The 15199-nt window shown below is 36.1% G+C and overlaps 2 protein-coding genes across 2 annotated transcripts; one reads left to right on the top strand and one right to left on the bottom strand.

Moving 5' to 3' along the window:
- Positions 1-4284: 4284 nt before the first annotated feature.
- LOC112661572 (keratin-associated protein 20-2-like) lies at positions 4285-4431 on the bottom strand. The gene has a single exon (XM_025449633.2). It carries the CDS (start codon positions 4429-4431, stop codon positions 4285-4287), a length of 147 nt encoding a protein of 48 aa, XP_025305418.1.
- Positions 4432-10211: 5780 nt separating this feature from the next.
- LOC112661638 (keratin-associated protein 6-1-like) lies at positions 10212-10454 on the top strand. Its single transcript, XM_025449727.3, has one exon. It carries the CDS (start codon positions 10212-10214, stop codon positions 10452-10454), a length of 243 nt encoding a protein of 80 aa, XP_025305512.3.
- Positions 10455-15199: the final 4745 nt, after the last annotated feature.

Genomic DNA, 15199 nt, shown 5'->3' with positions numbered 1-15199 from the left:
GCCAGTCTTATCAAATAGCATAAAAAATAGTCTAAAAATTCTTGCAAATAGATGGCACCACTTGCATAATTACAGTAACATCTATTAATTTCTTGTAACATTACAGAACTTTTACACCATTGCTATCATAGTCCCTTATTTTCTGAAAATATTTAGAAACTTCATAAAGTTGTTTATGATCATATTTTTGAACCTAAATTCAGCATAAATGCTATTCTTTTTTGATTGCATATTTAATATATACCCGGTATAGCAATGTTGAATCAGTCAAGGTTTCTGATTTTCAAAAACAGAACAAATATCAGGTATTGAATAAATAAAAGAAGTTAGCATTCTCAGGTTTTCTGGAAAAGCTATGTAACCAGGAAAATGAAATAGTAGTTTTTAAAATCCCATTAAGGAGGTTCTAGGAATACACTACTGTGCCATTTCTTGAGTAAAGACATTGCAGGCTACAAGGATGAAGTTTGGAAATAATTATCAGAAATTCTATGCTTTCCCCTCCTTATATATTATGTGTTTGCTACTATTTTCAACATATAATGATTCCTTCTATCACCTACTTGCCCACAGTTCTCCCTCCTGAATTTGGGCTTCATTGAGAAAACATGCTGCAGTGCCAAGGAACATATCTACTTATCTGTCTATCTATCCATCTATCCCCTATCTATCCAACTAATTTCTTTCTAAATGGATATTTTTTTTCAATCTCTTTTTGAAGAGATTTTGAGAATTTACCAAAGTAACTGAATACTAAGAAAAGAGAAAATCTCAATTTTTAGAGTGCTATTGTCATAGGATCTGAGCTCATGTTTGCATAGAGACCTCAAATACAAAAATTACCTCTTATTACATTGGAGGCACACAAAGACCAGATGTCAATCAAAATTCTGGTCCAACTATGTCTCAAAATGGGACTAATGCATAAATCCATGTTGTAATCATTTCTGCAGTCTTGTGGGTATAAATAGCATGGATAGAAGCTAACTGAACGTTTACATGGTTCCCTACCAATAAATTAAGTAGGAATGCTCAAGTGGAAGACCCTGAAAAAATATATATAGAGAAAGGAAGGTTTCATATAGGAATTGTGTCACCAGTTATGGAGGCTGAGAAATCCCATAGTCTGCCATCTACAAGCTGGAGAATCAGGAAAGCCAGTGGTGTAATTCAATTTGAGTCTGGAGGCTTTGAGAACCAGGAGTGTCTATGTCTGAGGGCAGGAGAAGAGAGCATGTTCTGGTTCCCGTAGAGAGAAAATTTGTCCTTTTCCTGATTCTTTTTTTGTTCTGTTTATGCCCTTAACAGATTGGAGGGTACCAATTGGAGGGTACTCACATTGGTGAGAGTGACCTTCTCTATTTAGTTTATGAACTCAAATGTTAATCTCATCTAGAAATACCCTCACAGACACATCCAGAAATAATATTTTACTAGCTATCTGAGAATCCATTAGCTCAGTCAAGTTAACACATAAAATTAACCATCACAGCATAGAATGACCGAGATTATTGCCACCATTAAAGACTTAAAGGATGTAGGAATTGGGATATCCATCATATACACACTTGATTCATTATTGTTCTTCTTGCAGAATTCAGTTTTTGGCAAACCCCCATGTGTGAGTTGCAGCACAGACTGCCGGATTTCTGGAGCAAGGCCATAGTGTGGTAAAATATATTCACAGCTCAAAAGGAAGCATCTAGGTTACTAATGGAACCAGGCAGAGACTAAACATCTGTCACTGTGCAATATCAAATGACGATGTGTGCTGACCTTCATGACTGGGTACTCTCAGATCCACCAAGCCATAAATTTTGGTAGACCTAGCAGCCGGAATCTAATGTTAAGTGGTAATGTAGATTCAGAGTTAGTTAGAGCAGGTGCAAAGGTCATGAATGAGTTCCATTTGTTATCTGCCTAAAGCCTTATCTAGCCTAATGCCTACCTGTAGCACTAAAGACTTTCTATAAGCTCACTGCTATAACCTCATGGGTGTTCTGATGACTAAATGGCAGAGCAAGAATATACTCAGGCATGGTTTGTGGATAGGTCTTCTCAATAGGTTGAAGTTAACCTGAAAACAGACTGCTGTTGCAGTAAGAATTGCTTTGAGAAAGAATAGTAAGGAAAACATCCCAGTAGATGGAAGTTTCATGCAGTATGTCCAATCATTAATTTTATGTGGAGAGAGATGTGGTCTGAGCTAAGAACATACAAAGACATCTGGACAGTTATTAATAGTAGGGTGAGTTGTTCAGGGGTTGGAAAGAGTATGCTTAAATAAAGAGATCTGAGAAGGAATTGTACCAGAGTGGATAAAATTATGTAGATGTTTGTGTTTGATGTCAATTTTCACTATAGTGCATCAGCATCAGAGAAGGTTGTACAAAACAACCAGGTGGACAATGACTCAGCCAGGAAGTGCCTAACAGCTTCTGTCATCTGCAATTCCAGCACATGCACAAACGAGCTCAAAAATAGAATTACCATAGTGCAGAGAATATTGAAGTTGGAATATTCAATCTGAAAGCAAAAGATTTCACTGAGCCTTCAATGGGACACCACACTTAGAAGATGGCAGCTCTTGATGGCAATTTGATTTTATCAGACTCCTTCCATACAGATGGAAGTTGCTATTTAATAGGAGTGATAGTTATTTGGGTATGAGTTTGCCTTTACTGTCCACAGTGACATGAGCATCACCAATATCTGAGATATGTAGTGGCTTATTTATGATCAAAAAGTCTTGGGAATCCTTGGGTGGCTCAGCGGTTTAACGGGGCCTTCAGCCCAGGGCGTGATCCTGGACTCCAGGGATCAAGTCCCGCGGCGGGCTCCCGGCATGGAGCCTGCTTTTCCCTCTGCCTGTGTCTCTGCCTCTCTCTCTCTCTCTCTCTATTATGAATTTAAAAAAAAAAGTCTTGCATAACATTGCTTTGGACTAAGACAATCTCTGATAAGAAGATGAAATAATGCACCCATGACCATGAGATCTGTTCATCTTAGCACATATCACATTAGCTAGCTGAAATGGTTTCTTAAAATGCAGCTAATGAATGAGCTAAGGATAATACTCTATGCGATTTGGTATTGTCTTTACAATGTAGAATATACTTTTAACCAATGAGACCCTGTTCCTAAGATCTGGAATATATAGATTTGAAAAAAACCCCAAAACCTTTCAAAGAAAATTGTTCACTTTCACCATCACTCCCTGGGACCCACTTAATGAATAAAAAAGACTACCTGATAACAGTGCGCTCCACATACCAGTAGATCAGCAGAGAAATTAATCACAGTAATGATTACTATGAAGACATATAGTTCTGCTCTCTAGTGAGAGTTTGAAAGTACATGTCAGAAATTTACAGGACCTATTGGGGCTTACTCCATTTCCAAAGAACTACTCTACTGTACAAGGACAAAAGAACTGAGGATTCAGACTTCTCAGGGATAAAGTTTTAGCTACCTAGACCAGCAGAGGCACCAGCAAACCATGAAGGCAATGTAGAATGGTAATAAAGGGCAGAGATGATGAGTGTCAATTACTGCTTAGAAACCAATTTGTAGCTAAAAAGGGACTTTAGCTTGTCTGATTAATCTTTTTGCTGCTGTGTAATTTGGCTTTGTTTTTGAGAATTCATGAGCAGCTATTGTCTTTAAGAAGTGGTGATAGAAGAAATTGACCATAACAGGAGATATGCCTGCACCTGAGTGGTGCAAAGAGTAAACTCTAGAAGATGGCTGTCGGTATACGCTCTGCATCCATTTCAGCCACGCTTAAGGCTTTCTCTTGCAAGCTGTTGAATTTCTCAGAATGAAGCCTTTGTCCCTTCAAGTGCCAATGAATTCATGTCTTTGGAGCATACTTCAGCTGATAGAAAAATAGCAGCTATGCAGCTATACACACACACACACACACACACACACGAACACACAGATTCTGACACTCAGAAGTGATGAAGATGAATGGATATATGAAAAAAACATACTATACACTTGCAAATTAACTTATATTTAATGAAAAAATAACAAATGATACATAAAATCAGAATTTTCCCAAGATTGGATTTGTGCAAACATAAAAAAAATGAATGGATTTTTTTTTTACCCCACAAAAGCGTTGAATATTCTAGATAGTTAATGAGTTGGTGATTCTTTTATCATAATTGGCCTAGATTTAGATATTAGTGTTAAGATAGAAAATAATACTAACATAATAAAGAATCCTTATATAAATGACAACAGGAACTACCCAAGGGATCAGCAAACTAGAATAGATCAGTAGAAGCCAGAATACCAGTATCTTCCAAAGCAGCATGGACGGCAGCAGGCATAACCATAGCCACCACAGCCATAGCCATAGCCACAACCCAGGCCACCATAGCCGTAGCCCAGGCCGCCGTAATAGTTGCCATAGTAGCACATGGTGTCAGGAGTGGAAGGTTCAGTTGAGGAGCAGAATCAGTTCCTTGAGTTTGAATTTCATAATCTGTACAGGGCCTTTTATACAACCTGAGTGGTATGTGAGAAGACCACAGGAAGGATTGACTCATTTCCAAACAAACTGATATTTTAAAAAAATCTGAAGAATTCTTTAAAGCCAGTATATTCAGGACTCTTTTGCTGTAAAGTCATGTACCTATAAAAAAAAGTATTTCTTAATTACACAGTGTTTGCTTACTTAAGAACCCAGCTTCCATGAGATCTTATGAGCAATGCAAACCTCATCTCTGTTATTATTATTGTTGTTGATTTGATTTGAAAATTTTTTAAGTTTTTATTTAAATCCCAGTGAGTTAACATAAAGTGTAACAAAAGTTTTAGGTGTTAGGTGTACAATATAGTGATTCAATTCTTCCATACATGACTCAGAGTTCATCACAAGTGCACTCCTTAATTTCCATCACCTGTTTTACCCACCTCTCATCTGGTAACCATTGATTTGATTTTTTAAAGATATGATAGGTGATTCCTTTTTCTAATCTTTACTGAGGAATAATTGACAAATATAATGGTATACATTTAAAGTGTACATGATTTGACATACATATTCATTGTGGAGTGATTATCAAGATCAAGATAACTAGCATGTCTATCACCTTACATCATTAACTTTTTTTATGTGTGTGTGGCAGCAATGAAATCATTATAGAAATATAAAGATGGATGGACATTCAGATGGACACACGTGCTTCAGCAAGGCTTGACTTAAAACTGGAATTTAAAATGTGGAGCTTCTCCTTTGCCTTCACTTGTTTTTCTGTAGAATCCTTTGTTCCAGAAATTCCATGTCAAAATTGACATTTCACTGACCTCAGTGTGGACTCAGTAAGGCCAGCGCCAGCACTAGTCATAAAACCACCTCAAAGTTATGTTACTATGTGAGCAGCTGGCAGCAACCACCAGATTCCTATAGGAACCACCCAGATCCTGTATTTTCCTACAAAACCCCTCAGCCTGTTACTCCCGGTGGGTCTGCAGTTCTGAAGGCATTAGTCTATTGCAGCCTCCTTTGCTTGGCAAAATAATAGAGCTATTGTTCCTCTTATTTTGTTTAAAGATTTCATTTATGTATTTGAGAGACAGTTCAAGCAGTGGTGAGGAGCAAAAAAAGAGGGAGAAGTAGACTCCCTGCTGAGCAAGGAGCCCATACAGGGTTCAATCCCAGGACCCTGAGATCATGACTTGGGCTAAAGGCAGACACTTAACCAGCTGAACCACCCAGGGACCCCTCTTTTCTTCCTCTTAACCCCCAAACTCTGTGTTCATGTTATATTTCACCTCTGGATCACAGAGGTTGGTTTTCAACAACAGTAAGAGTGCATAAGTGCATAAAATCTTCAATCAAAAATTTTCAAGCATACAACTGTTACTAACTATAATCACCATGTTGTATATTAGTTCCTCCCAACTTATTCTTATAACTGAAAATTTGCATCCTTTGCACCACATCATACCATTTTCCCCTTTTCCCAGCCCCTGGCAACCCGTTATATTGTCTGTTTCTGTGAAATTGCCTTTTGTTTTTGTTTTTGTTTTAGTTTCCACACATGAGTGATACCATATGGTATTTTTCTTTGTCTTATCTCAGCATAATGTCCTCCAGTTTGATCATTGTTTTTGTAAATGGCAGAGTTGTCTTCTTTTTATACAGCTGAATTTGTGCCATTTATCTTTATGGGCCTTAGACATAAAGAGGAAAATTGTACTCTACCAGAAGTCTTAGTTTAGAAAGCTATTTTATTTTGTTGATTTTTTTTCATTTTTTAACTTATGTTTTTATGATGAACCCACTCCATGGCATACACTTTAAGCATATTGGTAAGAGAAATGAAAAGATAGACATAGTCTTTATTTTCAAGAAACTTAAATTCCTGATGAGGGTAGAGGGAAGACAGTGACAAACACACAATAGGCAATTAAATTCTGAAATAAATATATTAAATTCTGATAAGAATGAGTACTTGAAAAACAATAAAAACCAATGAGTTGAATGAGTTATTTGTTACTTGGTGGAGTTAATTTTAAATTGAGTAGTCAATAAGAGAAGACATATCTGAGGAGATGGCACTTTCTTTTTTTTTTAATAATAAATTTATTTTTTATTGGTGTTCAATTTACCAACATACAGAATAACACCCAGTGCTCAACCCATCAAGTGCCCCCCTCAGTGCCCGTCACCCATTCACCCCCACCCCCCGCCCTCCTCCCCTTCCACCACCCCTAGTTCGTTTCCCAGAGTTAGGAGTCTTCATGTTCTTTCTCCCTTTCTGATATTTCCTACCCATTTCATCTCCCTTCCCTTCTATTCCCTTTCACTATTATTTATATTCCCCAAATGAATGAGACCATATAATGTTTGTCCTTCTTTGATTGACTTATTTCACTCAGCATAATACCCTCCAGTTCCATCCACATTGAAGCAAATGGTGGGTATTTGTCATTTCTAATGGCAATAGCCAAACTGTGGAAGGAGCCTCGGTGTCCATCAAAAGATGAATGGATAAAGAAGATGTGGTTTATGTATACAATGGAATATTACTCAGCCATTAGAGATGGCACTTTCATTGAAATCTGAATGAATAGAAGGATTTAAGCATTCTGGCTACAATTTCCAGAAAGAGGGGTCAGGAGTATGGCAAAAATCTTAAGGAGGAAGACAACTTGGTCTGAGATGCTGAAGAGCCATGGTGTTTGGAATATGGAAAATTAGAAAGAAAATTGTAGGAGATGATGTCAGAGAGGATAGTTTATTGTGGAATATTCTAAATGCAATGGGAAATCTATGTAGGTATGTTTCAGGGGAAGGCTGTAATTTAATTTTTCTTGAGTCACAAGATTGAGATATTGGAAGATAATATATTTGGTGTCATGAGGGGTCATGGACTGGGGAATGTTAAATTTCTGATGGGTATTTATGAGAAAAATTGAATAATCAAGTAAGTAAACAGTTGACTAGACATTTGTAAAAGGGTGAAGATAAAGAACATAGGGAGGACAAAAATAACGCTCTGATTTTGGGGTCAAATTATGGAGAAGATCATACAAAAATTCCTGGAAAGGTGAAGTTGGAGGCAAAAGAAGTGAGCAAGTACAGTGTATCACATTCTGAGAGAGAGAATCTGTCAAGAAAGAAGAGTTCAACTGAATTTTCAGAGCTCTAGTAAAATGAATACAGAGAAACAAACCATATTTATATTTGGAAAAACATGACAAGTGCACTTTTAACGGAGTGGTGGGTCAACAGTATAAACATTTGAGGGAAAGAACATGAGAGTGGAAGTCGTAATCTTAGAAATACATTTTTGAACTTTCTATGAAGACGAATAGTAAGTTAAGGAGTTACCTTGGGAAACTCAAGGGTATTTTGTTGTAGAATGATTTGTTTATTGTTTACTGTGTTTTTCATGAGAGATAAATAGCATTAATTATATTTTAGAGCATTAGGGCAGTAATACTTAACAAAAAAAGGAATGCCATTGTATATACATAGGCAGAACATGGAGGATTTTTAGGGCAGTGAGATTATTCTAAATGATACTACAATGATGGCTACATAATATTATAAATTTGTCAAAAATCATAGAATGCATAACATCAAGAGTGAACCCCAATTTAAACTATAGACTTTGATGATAATAATGTGTCAATGTAGGTCGATCAGTTGTAATAAATGTACCATTCTGCTCCCAGATGTCGACAGTTATGGGACAGATGAAATCTTCCACGATCATTTTAACTAGTTGCAAAACTACTTGCTAAATAATTATTTCATTAACCAATATAATTTACACATGAATTTATTCAATGTATAGAACTTAAGTCTAATAAAAATGTCAATCACATTATTTCAACTGATGTTCATAAAAAATAATTCTCAGTTGAATGAACTTCTTGATGACATCCAAAGTATGATAATTTGAAACAAATATTTGATGTAGTTGAGATTTTCTAACACTTATTATCTCACTGAAGGAGGGGCTAAAAATCATAATAATGTCTCTAGTTAAAAAAAAAATAATAATGTCTCTAGTTTATGGAAATATACTTACCAACAAAAATAAATAGAAAATACATAAAAAATGCATGGTAAATGGGTAAGTGATTTTGTTTAACCTGATTATTAGTAGAAAAACATTGCTCTGTTCTATTTAGAGGCTATATTCCCTTGACTAATTTGAATTACCTATCAAAGCAGATGAACTGAATGAATTAAATACAAAGACCTTGGGTACTGAATTCCAGAGAAAAGTTAACTGAAGTATGAATGATTTCCAATTTTGAACCCTCTTCCTACTGGATAACCCAATCTTATATTATTTGGTTATGCTTTAAGGTTATATGAGGAGATATGCACTAACAGTCTTTCAATTCAGAACATCATTTTATTGTGACCACCTTGGTCATTGATTATGGATTTATGTGCATAATCATATCTCCTTTCTGAATCTTCCCAAAGACATAAAATCTAGTTGTTTTAAGACAATAACAAGATTCTCTTGGTTTTTCTGTACCTCCTAATAGCCTGGATTGTCAAAGTGAAAACAATTAAGTAAAAACAAAGACAAAAACAAAACAAAACAAACAAAAAACAATGATTATTTAAGAGAGTTCCTGATTAAATATAGGTGCCTGATTAAAAATACATTATCTATTTTAACATTGTAGGTCTTTAAAAATGAATTTTCCTTTGTATGATGGGCAAAATCAAGTATCTGAAGATTAAAAAATATCAGTCAGAATATTATCTGATAATTGTGCAACCTCAAATGTGAAAAGTTCTCCCTGTTAACTACTGAGGAATTACAAAAAAATAAAATTGGGAAGCACTGACATTTCAGATATAGTAAAGCCCATAAATATGTAACTGGCAAAAATTCTTCAATTACCCAAAAGCTAAAAAATGGTATCAATTGAAAATGGCAATTGATAGACATCTCAATAGAGTAGATCTATTATTATTATTACTCTTCTGGTGGTAGGTTCTAAACAGAAATTGCACTACCAAGGATAAACTATTTTTAGTGTCCTGAAGAAGAATTAGGCATAAAAAAATAAAACAATAATTTGCATAAGTGAAAAACCAGAAATGCAATCGGCTCAGGCTGGTTCTTCAAGACATGTGAATAAGCTGGCCCTTTGTTAATTATATTCCAGAGTTGAGCGGCATTGTGATATTCTGTGCTGTGTCCTTTCAGAGGTGGAGAGACCACTGAAACACCGAAGAGGAAGAAACGTTTTGAAACAAGGTAGAGGCAAAACTCATAGGTCAAAATGAGTGCTATTGGTTTCTGGAAATACAGGAAAAAAGTATAGATTTTTTGTGTGTGCCAAAAGCAAGCCAAAATTGGCCTTCAGCAAATGCTTCTTGAAACTATGCATGTTTCTGAGGTTAAGTGAGATTTAGTGTAATACAGGGATTTGTATGTATGACTATCTCCCCTCATTATTGACATTGAATTGTTTGGGGGAGTCCTGAGTCACCAAATAAAACAAACTTCTTTAATTCCTCTGAGGTTTTAACTTTTGGTTGAGAAACAACAAACTAATTAGATCAGTCATGAGATCGGCCAGTGGCATGACCTGTGTGGTGGATTCCATCCACTCTGAGGATATATAAAGGCCCTCTGCAGGGGTATTGTCCATACTGAAGTGACAGTTCTCCACTCCTTTTCTACCTAAGCACAACTTCAACAACCATCACCATGTGTGGCAGCTACTACGGAAACTATTATGGAGGCTGCGGCTGTGGAGGCTGCAGTTATAGAGGCTATGGCTATGGAGGCTGTGGCTATGGAGGCCTGGGCTGCGGCTGTGGCTATGGCTCCAGCTATGGCTGTGGTTTCCGCAGACTGGGCTGTGGCTATGGCTGTGGCTATGGGTATGGCTCCCGCTCTCTCTGTGGCTGTGGCTACGGGTGCGGCTCTGGCTTTGGCTATTACTATTGAGGATGCCATGGGAGACTTTTCTCTTTCACACATGTAACATCACTATTCACCAGCCTTGAAGACCATGTCCTTGTGTTCCTACATTAGGTTGAAGCAACTCTGATTTGCAAATTGCCCGACAATCTAGTGGCCCCTGTCTGGATCTAAAACCCATAGTTTTTTATTCTCAACCTTTGCTTATGAAAAGCTAGAATGTGATATTCATCTTGTGAACCCACTTACCTCCTTTTATTTGTCACTGATCCTGCCTTGATAATTTTTATGCATCATTCTATTTCTGTGTTCCCTAATAAATTTGGCAAACCTGAAATAAAAACCTTGTTTCTTTTTATTTATTACAAATAATGGAATTTTAAAATTTATTTTTAAAGATTTATTTATTTACTTTAGAGAGAGAGTGAGAGAGAGAGAGCACATGTGTGGAAATGAGAGGGGGAGGGCAGAGGGAGAGAATGAATCTCAAGTAAACTTCCTGCATGGAGTCTGATGTGCGCTCCATCCCAGAACCCTCAGATCATGACCTGAGCCAAGATCAGGAGTGGGATGCTTAACTGACTGAAGCACCCAAGCTTCCCAGAATTTATTTTATTAAAAAATGTTTTGTATTTGTTTGATTCTAAGAAACATTGCAATTGCCTGTTTTCTACAGATATTCTTTTGCTATTTCTATTTCAATTGCTCTACTGGTTCTATTATGTCTCTGTTGATGGGAGTTTTTAGACTAAATGAGGTAATATTTGTCTTTTAGTTTACAGTTACTTAGCTCATGATAAATATTCTGCACACCTTTTCCTTTCACAAGCCATCATCTGCAAAACTCCAAGCCTCCCCAAATCTTTTTTTATGTTTTATTTTTAAATTATAGACAGAAAAATTCCCTCCCTTGGTGTGTAGCTCTGTGGTTTTGAAAAATGCATAGTGTTGTGGTACAACCATCAAAATGAAGATAGAAAATAGTGCCATCACTCTCCCTGCAAAATCCTTCATGCTTCTTTCTTCCTTGAAGTTTCAAATTTTTATTTAAATTCCAGTTAACATATAGTGTAATATCAGTTTCAGGAGTAGAATTCAATGATTCATCACTTAGCTACAACATTCAGTGTGCATTATAAGTGCCCTTCTTAATACCCATCATGCATTTAACCTATCCCCTGCCCACCTCTCCTCCAGCAACCCTCAGTTTGTTCTCGATAGTTAAGTCTGTTTTATGGTTTGTCCCCATGTTCATTTGTTTAGTTTCTTGAATTCCACATATGAGTTAAATCACACGGTATTTGTGTTTCTCCGGTTGACTTGTTTCACTTAGCGTAATGCACTCTAGCTCCATCCACAGTGTTGCAAAGGGCAAGAAAAGATGCTCAACATCATTCACATGAGGGAAATACAAATCAAAACTACAAGCAGTTATCACCTCACACTTATCAGAATAGCTAAAATTACCACCTCAGGAAACAAGAAGTGTTTGTGAGGATGTGGAGAAAGGGAAACTCTCTTAAATGCTTGGTGGGAATGCAAACTGGTGCAGCCATTCTGGAAAACAGTACAGAAGTCCTTCATGCTTTTTCAAAACCCCTTTGTAATCAAGCCTTTCTCATACTCCTAAATCCTATAAATAACTGATTCTTCAATCTGTCTATACTTTTGCCTCTTTCAGAAGGTCATATTATGTTGGAGGTCCCCAAGACTGACCACATTTTTGGAAATTTGCTAGAAGGATGCATGGGACTCAGCATATACTTGTGTGTATAGCAAAGTAGTAATGATACATAGCTAGATAAGGGGAAAAGAATGAAGCAGATTCTGGAGGTATCCATGGGAAGATGTTGTCATGCTTTCTTCCTTCAGGAGGGGTCACGCAGAGCTCACTCTTCCCCCCTCTTTCTGGAGAGATCCCATATAACTAGTATTACTTCTTCCTTTCATATTTGGTGAAATTTACTAGTGAAATTATATGAATTGAGAGTTTTCTTTCTTTTTTTGGAAAGATGTTAATCACAAAATGTACTTTCCCATGAGTTATGAGGCTATTCAGATGATACGTTTCTTTCTGAGCAAGTTTTTGGCAATGTTCTGCCTGTTAAGGAACAAGTCTATTTATTTCATCTAAGTTGTCAAATTTGTGAGCGTATTGTACCCTGTGTTCCATTATTGGTTTTTGAGATGATTGTAGGGTCTATAGTGATATCTCTATTTTATTCCTATTATTGGTAAATGTATCTTCTTTTGTTTCTTTGTAAGTCTTGCTATAGGTTTAACAATTTAATTGAAATTTTCATAGAATCAGTATTTGGCTTCATTTTTTCCCTCTGTCTTCTATCTTAAATTATATCTATTCCAGCCATTAGCTGTATTATTTCCCCCTTCCCTTTTTTGTACTTCTTTGCTGATTATTTTGGAGGAATCTTGGATTACTGATTTGAGAACTTTCTTCTTTTTTAGTATAAAATCAACTGCTATAAATTTCCCTTCAAGCACTGTTATATTTGCATCTCACAAATTTTGGTACACTCTATTATAATTTTCATTCATTGCATGATATTTTTAATATCCCTCAAAATTTTCTCTTAGACGCACACACACTTTGTGTGTGAACTTTTTTCATATTTGTAGTGATTTTCTTTTTTTAAATGATTTATTTATTTGTTTGTTTATTTATTTATTTATTTATTTATTTATTTATTTATTTATTTATTCATGAGAGGCACAGAGAGAGAGAGAGGCAGAGAGATAGACAGAGGGAGATGCAGGCTCCTCGCAGGGAGCCTGATGCAGGACTTGATCCCCAGACTAGGCTCATGCCATGAGCCAAAGGCAGATGCTTAACTGCTAAGCCCCTACTGAGGAGTCCCTGTAGTGATTTTCTTATAAATAATATGTCGATAGGTCTAATTTTCCCCAATTTGATCATTTCTGCCTTTTCATTGATTATTTGGATATTCACATATTGTTTAATTATTGATATTGGAATTAGATTTACCATTTTACTATTTGTTTTCCATTTTTTAGTCCCACTTCACTGCCTACTTTGTATTATTTCAGTATTTTTAATATTAGATTTTAATTTATCTAGTGACATTTTGGCTGTATCTCTATATTTTTTAGTGGTTAGTCTTGAGATTGCAATATAAATAACTAATGTTTCCCAGTGTTCTCAGAGCTCATATTTTACTACTTTAAGTAAAAGGTATAAGCCTTACAAACCTAAATATTCCTTTACTAATGCCTTCTCTTAGTACACTTATTAGATATATTATGTCAACATACCTTTAAACCACTTCATTCAGTATTATAACTTTCTGCTTTTAGCAGTTATACATATTTTAAAGAATTTAAGAGGGAAAGAGTAGTCTACTGTATTTACCTAAATGTGTGAAACTTTCTATTGCTTTCCCTTTATTTCTGAAGTTCTAGCTATCCCTTTAGTATTATTTTCCTTAAGACTGTAAAATTTCCTTCAACACATATTTTAGAAAAAAAATCTCCCAGACACAAATTCTCTTAGTTTTCCTTCATCGTCACTTTTGTCCCTAAAGGATATTAAGTATAGAATGTTGGATTCTTTTCTATAAGCACATTATGTATATTTTCCACTCTCTTTGGGACTTTGGGTATACATGTATCACCAGGACCAGGACCATACGTCCTGCCTGTTACTGTCCACCTGCTTTTACTCACTAACATTTGTCTTAAACATTTTCCCCTAAGTTCTTCTTATAGGCTTTTCCCTTAACTTAGACAAATGAAACCTGAAACCATGCCTAGGTGATGGCAACTGCCTTGACAAATCTCCCATCTGTCCAGACCATTCAGACTCTTTGGTCTAAACCTGACTTAACACTTGTGCAGATGGACCATGAGTGACCTCTGAAATGACCTACAATCACCTTTACCTGCCTCATTATAATACTAATATCTCTGCCCAAGGAGAAGCCTCAGCCTAATTTACATAACATATAATGTATGTATAGGCATGTTTCCTTAGGGTGTGTGGGCATGACCTATGCCCACTTCTACATACATGACAAGGCTTCCCTATCTAAATATTCATCTTAACCCTAAGCAAGAAGAATCCATTCAGTCTCTCAGGGAGTCATAGCCTTGGAAGCTATTTGCTGTGATCTCCTTTTTTGCTTCAAATAAGTTTCTTTGTGTAACAGCTCAATCTGATGCAGTTTCTGACTCACCAAGGAGCAAACTCACTTTGGTTCGGTTACATATGGACATATTTTTTTAGTTTATTCTAATTGGTATATACAACTTCTTGACTCTCTAAACTTGTGAATTTTACCAAATTTAAGAAAATTTCTTTTTTTTTAAGATTTTATTTATTTATTCATGAGAGACAGAGAGAGAGAGAGACAGAGAGACAGAGAGGCAGAGACACAGGCAGAGGAAGAAGCAGGCTCCATGCAGGAAGCCTGATGTGGGACTTGATCCTGGGACTTCAGGATCATGCCCTGAGCCGAAAGCAGGTGCTAAACCACTGAGCCACCCAGGGATCCCAAATTTAAGAAAATTTCAAACATTATTTCTTCAAATATGATTTCTACATCAATCTATATTCCCCCTCCATTTGAGATTCTAATGCTATAAATGTTAGAAATTTTGGTATGTCCTACAAGTTCCTGACCTTTTTTTTATAGTTTTACATTGTATTTACTTTTTTTTTTGCCTTCAATAGTTTCTCCTGATTTATCATCAGATTTTCTGACTCTTTCCTCTGATATCTCAATTCTGCTAGTGAA

The sequence above is a fragment of the Canis lupus genome, chromosome 31 (assembly GCF_003254725.2).
Source record: "Canis lupus dingo isolate Sandy chromosome 31, ASM325472v2, whole genome shotgun sequence".
Lineage (NCBI taxonomy): Eukaryota > Metazoa > Chordata > Mammalia > Carnivora > Canidae > Canis > Canis lupus.
This window is presented reverse-complemented; position numbering and strand designations above follow the sequence as displayed.